This window comes from Vicia villosa, unplaced genomic scaffold (genome assembly GCF_029867415.1).
Source record: "Vicia villosa cultivar HV-30 ecotype Madison, WI unplaced genomic scaffold, Vvil1.0 ctg.000368F_1_1, whole genome shotgun sequence".
Classification (NCBI taxonomy): domain Eukaryota; kingdom Viridiplantae; phylum Streptophyta; class Magnoliopsida; order Fabales; family Fabaceae; genus Vicia; species Vicia villosa.
Window position 1 is genome coordinate 558,562 of NW_026705169.1, and position 10,654 is coordinate 569,215.

General features: G+C 31.7%; 1 protein-coding gene across 2 annotated transcripts; it reads left to right on the forward strand.

Annotated features, from left to right (window-relative positions):
* The first annotated feature begins 1,094 nt into the window (after positions 1-1,094).
* On the forward strand, positions 1,095-2,269 carry LOC131627580 (heavy metal-associated isoprenylated plant protein 39-like). Of its 2 annotated transcripts, none has more exons than XM_058898423.1 (3): positions 1,095-1,236; positions 1,446-1,521; positions 1,643-2,269. In XM_058898423.1, the coding sequence occupies exons 1-3, from the start codon at positions 1,231-1,233 to the stop codon at positions 1,951-1,953; spliced, it is 393 nt and encodes a 130-aa protein (XP_058754406.1). In that variant the 5' UTR covers positions 1,095-1,230; the 3' UTR covers positions 1,954-2,269. The 2 variants fall into 2 exon arrangements, with proteins under 2 accessions (XP_058754406.1, XP_058754405.1); XM_058898422.1 differs by having other exon boundaries at positions 1,098-1,246.
* Positions 2,270-10,654: the final 8,385 nt, after the last annotated feature.

Sequence of the window (10,654 nt, forward strand, 5' to 3'; positions counted from 1 at the left end):
AATAACTAACTATGAGTTAGTTATGAGATAGTTAGTTAGTTGAGTTTACTTGTTCCTTCGTGCTTTGTTAAAACTGAAATTAAGCATGGAAGGAATGTAATATAAAGACCATGATTGAGATGAATAAACTAGACTACACATTTGCATTTATCCAGATTAGAATGTATGTTAATCATTTCTAACTTGTCTTGTAGACTATTGAGTAGACCTGGATGTAAGGACTTGATTAGAATGTGTGCAACTTGTTCTTTTGATGTTACTGGCTGCAAATGAACAACTCCTACTTGCATTGACTCGAACTACATGGCAACCTAGCTCAATATACCTTGTCCGTTCGTAGAAAATTGGACTGACAGCTATGTGTGCAAGGCTATCACAATAGATGATGATAGGATTTTGATATTACATTTAGGAGTCACATAGCAAGTAGAGGAGCAATTGTCCTTCATAAGTGTCTTGAACCAATGCTTTATATTCTGCCTCTAATGATAATCTAGAAACTACTGGCTGTTTCTTGCTTTTCAAGTTTATCAATGACTTGTTAAGGAAGAAACATTAGTTTGTTGTCAATCTCCTAGTATCACAACATGCCTATTATAATCTTCGGATGAAACCATAATATAATCCTTATTATGGTGCTGTAACAATGTTTGACGGAGTATCCTTTGAGATATCGGCGCTCAATATTGAAGAAAGAGGTGAAGCCACACACCACCAAGTGCATTGCCGGCCGCCGCTATGGCGACAGTGATGGGGCCATGGTGCCCTTGCCCCATGAGTTTGCCCTCTAATTATAATTTAATTTGTAAATTGAATTAACTACTTGGCCAACTGAACTACCATGTTTTAATGTGATTAGCAAGTAAAAAAAGTGAGTATCTTATTATTACTGAAAAATAAGATAGAAAATAAAAGGAAGGAAGTATCTCATATGGTTTACTCTTGACTATGTTCAAAATAATTGAAGTTGAAAGTATTGTAGATCCCAAAGCAAGCATTGAATTGATTAATTGTATGTGAATAATGACAATATCATAAACACAACTGTCAATCATGTGCAGACCCTTTTTATAATAATTCAAGTTGAACACATCAGTCTTATGCTAAGTTTTCCAAGACTTAAGTTGACTTCTTCATTTCTTTTTAAATACCTCAAGCTTAGATAAACTTCACTACACCATTCCTTGTAGTTTCTGCCTCACTCACACTTCAACAACCCTGTCAGCATCAATGAATGTTAGATTTTGTACACATTTCTTACTTAGTTTTGCTTTGTTTCATATTCCATGCACAACTCATCAATTAACTACAATCTTTTTACTTTTGTTTTTTTTGGTTCAAAGTTTGAGATCTCATGTCACATATTCAAAATTTTTTTTTTTCATGTTTTGAAGTGATTTTAGAGGTTCTAACTCCTAACAATCTTCTTATTTTTTCCAATACAGAAAATTGTGCTACAAGTGGAAATACATGATGACAAGACAAAGAAAAAATCCATGAAGGCGATCTCTAATATTTCGGGTATGGAACTTCAATCTCTTGTCACTTTAAGTTCACTTGCATTTTCTTTGTTATTCCATGCTTACATAAAAATAAGAGACAAATCAAAGAGAATAAATTAAATTAACCATTGTTTTTGTAGGAGTTGAGTCAGTTTCTTTAGATATGAAGGACCAGAAATTAACCTTAACTGGAGACATGGATCCTGTGCAAGTAGTGACAAAGTTGAGGAAGTTGTGTCTTCCTAAAATACTATCTGTTGGACCAGCCAAGGAGCCTAAGAAAGAAGAGAAAAAGAAGGCTACTGAGGAGAAAAAGGATCAAAGTAAAAAGTCAGAAGCACCTGGTGTTGCCAAGATTTGTGAAGCCTATCATTATCCTATTATGATGGCACAGCCACAATACTATTACACTAGTGTGGAAGAGAATCCTAATGCATGTGTTATCTGTTAACTTTTAGAATAATTGGAAGAAAAAAAAGTACATTGTTTTTAGTACTCTCTCCGGCCTTATTTATAAGAATATTTCATTTTTAGGTTCATTGAATAATAAATGTATCTGATCTACATGGTAGACCAGATACATTTATTATTCAATAAACTTAAAAAAGGAATCTTTGCTTATAAATAAGGTTTGAGGGATTACTTTTTTTTTTTCTTTCTCCTTAGTCTTCTTTTCATAATGGTTAATTTCCTTGCTATTTAGTTGTTTGTAAGAGGCCGAGTTAGTGTTTATGAATTGTTGAGCAATGAAGTTATTGTATGTGTTTGAGAGATGATGTTTATTGTATAAAATTTATGATCTTTCATAACTTTTTTTTTTATAGTCAAAGGGGATATATTTAAAGAGTATAGGAAGTATTCAAAGACAAAAAACAAAGGGAAATTTATTTCTCTACCTCCCTCTTTTCTTGGCCACCTCTGGTGAAAAACCCAAAATATCCTCACTTCGGAAATGCATTTCCGAAACGCTTTTTTTTTTTTCTTCAAAATTTGTCTTATTTCGGAAATGCACTTCCGAAAACACGAAAAAAATGTGTTTTCGGAGATGCATTTCCGAAAACACCCCTTTTTTGAGTTTTCGGAGATGCATTTCCGAAAACACTTTTTTTGGGAGGGGGTGTCTTCGGAGATGCATATCCGAAACATTCCAAGACCAAATTGGTGAATCAATACAACTAATAGGTATAAAATCAAGGTGAATCAATAAAATGAAGGTGAATCAATAAAATCAATGTGAATCAAAATTTCCTAAACAATTTTAAAGTTCAAAATTATTTTTAACTTATATAAATCAAAAACATTTTAATTCCATAAGTAAATTTTGAATTATATAGAATTAAATATAAAATTTATTCATTAAATATAATTAAGACAAAATCTTTTTTTAATTTTTTTAAACTAAATAAAAAATTATAACTCATTTTTAATTATTAATCAGAATAAAATATATAAATATATAATAATAATTATTAATTTTGTAAGTGAAATATATAAATATATAATATATAAATATATAATAATTAATATATAAATATATAAATATATAATTATTATTATAAATTAAAACACTCTTTTTTTAATTTTTATAATTATTATATAAATATATAAATATATTTATAATTAATATATAATAATTATTATATAAATATATAAATATATAAATATATAATAATTTTTATAAATATATAATAATTATTATAATTATTATATAAATATATAAATTAAAACACTCATTTTTTTAATTTTTTTTATAAATACATAATAATTATTATAAATATATAAATATATAAATGAAAATTATAACTCATTTTGTAAGTGAAATTATTTTAGTTTTTTTAATTAAAATTATTTTAAATTTTAAAATATGAATCAGAATAGAAATATATAATAATTATTATTCATAACTCATAAATTATATCAAAATATATAACTATTATTATTCATTACTCATAAATTATATCAAATTTATGATATATGAATTAATTAATATCCTAAAATTAATTTTTGGAATTTTTAGATTTTTTTTTATTTTTTCGGAGATGCATCTCCGAATTAATCAAAATCCCAATTTTTGGGATTTTTTCGGAAATGCAGTTCCGAAGTCTGGAAAAATTTAGAAAAAAAATATTTCGGAAATGCATTTCCGAAGCAGGGGTAAAGTGGGGTTTTCGCTGGGGGTAACCCCTATAGGGAGGTGGGTAAAGAAAAAATCAAAACAAAGTCATGGTGGCTATTCATCTCCTAGTAAGACAATTTAAAAGAGATGTATACGAAGCTATAATTCATAATAGGACTATATTTCTAATTACAAGCTAAGACCAATAATACAATCTATAATAAATGAAAAGAGTATGATACAATCTATAATATAAGAAAAGAGTACTACTCCGGCCTTATTTATAAGCAAAAATTTATTTTTAGGTTCATTGAATAATGAATGTATTTGGTCCATTATGCAGACCAAATACATTCATTATTCAATGAATCTAAAAAGAGAATCTTTGCTTATAAATAAGACCAGAGAGTATTATTTTGTTAAAACAAGGTTATTTGATGTCTAAAATTTATTTTTTCTAACTATAGTTAATATATATTTTTTCAAGTTACTTCTACTTTCTAACTAATTTGTCTCTTTTACTCATCCACTTTATGATTTGGTTCAAGACAAATTAACACATTAAAACGTTTTCATGTGGCGTCACAATCACTCTTTTCTACTTCATTATACCACTTCAACACTCTATCGTCATCATATCTAAACACTCTTCTCTCTTTTTTCTTAGTTTAGAGATCTTATGTTTTTAGTTCTCTTTCTTTTTCTCTCTTATTTCCTTCAATATTTCATGGTTAAAGTTCATGTTGATCAAAATCAAATCTCATTTTAATTTTGTCTCATTATTCAAAGGAACTATAACAAAAAATGTAAGTGTCTTTATTTATCATTTCTTTTTTCTACCACTCATTCTGAGTTTCTTTTTAACCATCTCCATTTTTTAAAACTTAAAATATTTACAGATTTTTTTATGTTCTACCTAATATATAAAGTGTTGTTTTCATATGATATTTCTTTTATTCTATAGTCAATTTCTTATCAATTGTGATTTGTTATTAACTTTTATATTTATCTTTCTTATGTTTTAGAATTTGTGATTTTTTTCTTCAAAATTTTATGTTTATGAAGAGGTTAGACTTAGTTTCTATCTTTTATTGATGAACTTTATTGTTATTAATTTTAATACAATTTTGTTATTATTTAATATAAAAAATATTATACAAAAAATCATTATTTTGTTTTAAATATAGTTTACAAAATGAATTTTTAAATTTCTCTCAATCATATATATATATATATATATATATATATATATATATATATATATATATATATATATATATATATATATATATTAACATGTGTTGTTTCACGGGCAATTTTTCAAGTATATTACCTTTTTGTTTTAATATATATACTATATTCTATCAATACTATTTATGATACTTTTTATTTTATACGTTAATGATAGTAAATTTTAGTTTTAATTTTAATATAGGAAAAAGAAAGAATTGTCTAATCTTTTTGTCGAACAACACAGAAGCACTAAACTTTGATACCCACATTTGAGAACCGTAGTTTTGATTAACACACCGTCAAAATCGTTGGAAAGCTTATTCAGTGATCTATCTTGCAATGCATAAATATCACGGTTTGAGTACCTACAAAAATGAGATAAAAACAATTAACCTCAATGATATTTACACGTGAACGCACAATATACACTATAACATAAACTATGCAAAATATACACAAAAGTTGAGGTTTATTGATGAAAAGGACAAAAATTAAGCCGATGAATGCTAATTATTCATACTCAAATTCACAACAATTTAGCACTCAACAATTATCGATATTAAGATTTTCAGATATTGAAACTAATATGAATGTGTTATAAGAGTGTGATGGTAATAAGAGTCCCGGCCCGGACGGTTTTTCGATTGAATTCTTCAAATCTTTCTGGATGATTCTTAAGGATGACTTGTTTAAATTCTGTGTGGATTTCTATGCTAAAGGAAAGCTGGTCAAGTCTATCTCTTCGGCTTTCATTGCCCTCATTCCCAAAAACCAAAATCCCCAAGATTTATCTGAATACAGGCCGATTTGCTTGGTTGGAAGTCTTTACAAAATCCTTTCGAAGATGCTGGCAGCTAGGATCAAAAAAGTGTTGGGAAGTCTTATTTCGTGTAATCAATCAGCGTTTGTGCCTGGAAGGAATATGCTGGACGGTGTCCTGATGGTAAACGAAGTAATTGACTGGGCAAAACGGAATAAGTTAGGCTGTCTTCTTCTGAAAGTCGATTTCGAGAAAGCCTATGATTCTTTATCGTGGAATTTTCTTAGAGATATGTTGGTAAGGATGGGATTTGGCAAGAGGTGGATGATGTGGATGGATGCGTGTGTTTTCTCAAGTCATTTGTCTGTGCTTGTTAACGGGAGTGCCACTCAAGATTTTAAAGTTCACAGAGGGTTGCGTCAAGGAGACCCGTTGTCCCCGTTTCTCTTTGTGATAGCAATGGAAGCCCTTACAGCAATGGTTAGAAATTCTGTTGAGGGAGGAAATTTCAAACCGTTTCAGCTTGGGAACGATGAGGGCATGGACATTCTTCAGTTCGCTGACGACACCGTGATTTTTGGGGAAGCATCTACAGCAAATTTGTGGAATTTGAAAGTTATTCTGCGAGGATTTGAGTTAATTTCAGGTCTGAAAATTAACTTTTCCAAAAGCAGAATTATGGGAGTAAATGTGGGAGATTGGATTATGGATGCGGCTACTAAGTTCCTAGCTTGCAAGAGAGGTAATTTTCCTTTTTTGTTCCTTGGAATATTGGTGGGAATTAATCCGAGAAATAAAAAGGTGTGGTCTAAAGTCCTTGATAATTTTAGGAAAAGGTTGGATACTTGGAAGGGGCGGAATATATCTATCGGAGGTCGGGTGATGCTCATTAACGCGGTGCTTAATGCTATTCCGTCCTTTACGTTTTCTTTTTATAAAGCTCCGAGTATAGTCTTGAAAAAAATCAGAGGAATCCAACGCAATTTCTTGTGGAACGGGAATGCTAACAAGAGGAGCATAAACTGGGTGAAATGGGATACGATATGTAGGTCTAAGGAAAAAGGGGGTTTGGGAGTTAGAGATGTAGGAGAATTTAATAGAGCGCTCCTTCTAAAGTGGAAATGGAGGTTTTTGAAGGACGACGGGGCTGTTTGGAAGAGTTTTGTGAAGTGGAGGTATAATAATTTTAGGCTAAAGGTGTTCCTGCCAGCGGGGGAAGGGTCTAATGTGAAAGACTCGATTTGGTGGCGTGATGTTTTTTCCATTGATATTTTCAGGGACAACGCGGAAGAAGGTTTCAGCTCCTGCGTTCACTGCACGGCAAACAACGGCGCTAGCATTTCCTTTTGGTACAGCATTTGGTTGGGAAATCAATCGCTCCGAACTGCTTTCTCGGATTTGTTTGATCTCTCAACCAATAGATATGCATCAGTTGGAGATATTGTGGAGTGGGAAAATGGTACTCAAAGGTGGAAGTTTGAATCTCTGTTCGATTCTGTTTTTCTGTTACAGGTTTTAAACTTAGAGGGAGGGCTGCTATCGGCAAATTGGAAGAGGTTTTTGGATATGGTGAACTCGTGTTTGCTGGTTCCTGCTGCTGAGGATGGTTTCGAGTGGATGCCAAGCCATGATGGTGTGTTTTCAGTAGCAAGTGTGGCTGTTTTAATTGAGGAGTATAAGGAGCCAGCTTGGGGTACTGTTATTATTAGGAGACTGAGCACAATGTGGAAATCGTTGGTTCCGCAAAAAATAAAAATTTTTGCTTGGAGGTTGTTGATTTCTAGGCTGCCCTTGAAGGATTTGTTGCTGCTTAGAGGTTTGGTAGCGAACAACATAGATCCTAAATGCCCATTTTGTGATAACATTGAGGAATCCCTGGAACACTTGTTCTTCTTCTGCCATATTTCAAAGAACATATGGGAAAAGGTTCTTCAGTGGGTTGGTTTTAGCTCAGGTCTTTTAAGGGAGGCGTTTTTGGGTCTTGATGATATTCAATCCAAGGTGTCAAAATCAAGTAACCGGGATAAAGTTAATATTATTTGGTTGGCGACTACTTGGAGTTTATGGCTTATGAGGAATGACATTGTTTTCAACAATGAAACTTTTATTTTTGAGAAGGTGTTTAACAGAATTGTATTCCTGTCGTGGCGGTGGTCGGAGTGTAGTATTTTGTTTCCTAGAACTAGTTTCTACGATTGGTATAAGTTACCAATTTAGTGTTGTAGTTCTGGTTCTTTGTTTTTTCTTTTCCCGATTGTAAGGGTTGCACCCCTAGTGCGTTTTCCTTTCAATCAATTGCTTATTGAAAAAAAAATACTCTTAATGGATAATAAACCTAAAAGCTCATATTTTAATAAGAGCACACTGAATAACAATACATAAAACATCAATATAAATTCTAAATTAACTTAAATAATATAATTCTTCTCTCTATCATTGTCGCGGAGTCCACTTGAACCTTATCCTGAAGGTTCTAAATTAATGAGAAGAATTAAAAAAGAATTCAACAAAAGAACTAGCCATTTAACACATAATTCCTCTAGCATAATCTAAATGCCATTCATGTGAATGCCAAAAGTGGACATATTTTTCTTTTCATTTTTTTAAATAAAAGTGTCACGTGTAAAAGCAAGAGTGGAATATGGTTGGCAAGAGACAGCAGGTTACCATACGTGACATCTTTTTTTTTTCCTTTTTCTCTTTCTTCTTTCTCTCTTTCCATCTCACGTTATACTTTCCTCTTTTATTTTTTTTCATCGGGATTAAAAACCATGATGCAGTCTGTAAGTCTATCGCCATAGGAGTATTCAACACCGCCAGGGTCAAAAACTAAGATGCAAAAATCGGTTGGTTCCAGTACTTATGAATTCAGATCTGACAGTTTTGCCATAGGTTGTTGCAGATTCGATGGTTTTATTTGTGGCTGTTGCAAATCCAGTGGTCGCAAAAACAAGTTTGTAAACCGCAAAGATGGTTGTTTCGCCGGAGATATCGTTGGAAGTACTGCCGGAGAAAACATCCAAAAATTCGTTGGAGAAAACACCGGAAATTTCGTCGGAGACGACGCCGGAAATTTCGTTGGAGAAATTAAGTGTGAACAAAAACTATCTTTTTATTTTTGTTCTTGTGTCTTTTGTTCTGCATCTCTCTTGAATACATAACTTCCATTGGGTTTTTCTCGTGATTTTTTAAGGAACCAGATCATTGTTGAGATCTTTCTTTAAAAAGTTTCTGAGAAGCTTATATTTGTTCATCAATAGCTTTCTTGTTATTGAGGTATTTTACTTCTGCCAGAGATATTTTCGAAAGACATTCTTGAAAAAGTTCTTCAATTGAATCTGTGGACAGGTGAGTTTGCTGGGAAATGATATAGGATGGATGTAGATGAGATGAAATGGAAGATGTTGTTTGTTGCTGGTGATATTTGTGATGGTCTTTTGGAAAAATGTTAGAATGATGAGATGTTGAATCTGATAGCTCTGGTGTGGGTTGGTAGGGAGGAATAAAAGGAGTTGAGATATTTTGTTAGTAGAATGGTATGTAATAGTCGGACCTGGATCCTCTCCAGCCAATTCTCTTCTGTTGTCTCTTCTGCTCTCATCACACCCCTTCATCTATAATTTTTCACTCTTTCCAAAACTGCACTTTTTGTTTATTAGTTTTTGATGAAATTTCAGCCATTAGATGAGAACATGAGGAAAGGCTGGACCCAAAAAGCTGCAGATGATCTATTGTTGTAATGGTCATATGTAGGTTGTAGATGTGGAGAATATCCATGATTTAAATACAAACTTGGTGATGATGATGCAACGTGAGTGTTAGAATAATAAGGAGTAAAAATTTCCAATGGAAAAGATGGAAATGAAGGTGTGGTAGGAGTGGTGTCTATGGTGGGGTGAAATTGGTATGCCATGGGAGGTTTCGATGTTCAAGAATGTGAAATAAGCTTCATTGATTTCTCTGATGATTTCAAATGTCTCTATGAGACTACATTATATAATACTCTTAATGGATAATAAACCTAAAAGCCCAAATTTTAATAAGAGCCCACTAAATAACAATACATAAATACATCAATATAAATTCTAAATTAACTTAAATAATATAATTCTACTCTCTATCAGCTGTCGAATTTGAATTTTTTGCAAATGAAAAGATATATAGCACATTGTAATGTTATATGGACGTTAATGAATTAACTATACGGAACAAAACAATAGTATATAGCACGTATAAATACATAACACGTTACAATATCCATAATACTGAAGCTTTATACATCCATGCATTTACACATTCAGTAACATTGTATTAGTTATATATCCATGCACATTGGAACATTACAGTATCCATCCATGCATATATACAGAAATATGATATATAACATCACTACTACAAAAAGCGCTTTTAACCTCGGATGCGAAATGATTTTTCTCATACCATATGGAAGAGTTCTTTTTGAACTTTTCTCTCAGCTAGAGATAGTTAATAGGGATAATGTTGAAGTTGAGTGGAGTCAGAAGTTTGAATATGTGGAATAGTTATGTGTTGTCCTATTTATTATTATCAATGAAATACTTCCTTTTCTATTATTGTCTATTCTTGTTTATTGATATAACAAAGATTTTGAGAATTACTAATTAAGAAAGAAAAACATGATATCCGGAAAGACGCCAAATGGGAAATCGTTGAAAAAAAACTTTAAATGAACAAATAGGGAATCTAAGCGAGATCCCTTATAGCTATATTCGCTTGGTTTTCCAAAAAACTAAGAGAATAGGTTTATTATTTTCTTATGGATCAAATATGGCGCTCAATTATAGCTATGTTACCCCGGTTTTTGAAAAAACCGGAAAATGATGTTTATTTTCTTAAAAATATCAATTATTAAGCTCCCAGGACCAATACTCTCGGTTTTTAGCATATTCGAGGTGAAAGCTTCATCATAAAAAATGTTATTTGTACTAGTGCATGTCATTTTTAAAGGCTCTGTTACCGGTTAATAAAATTGGGTGCTTATCTTGGTTTGGTTGACTTGCAACA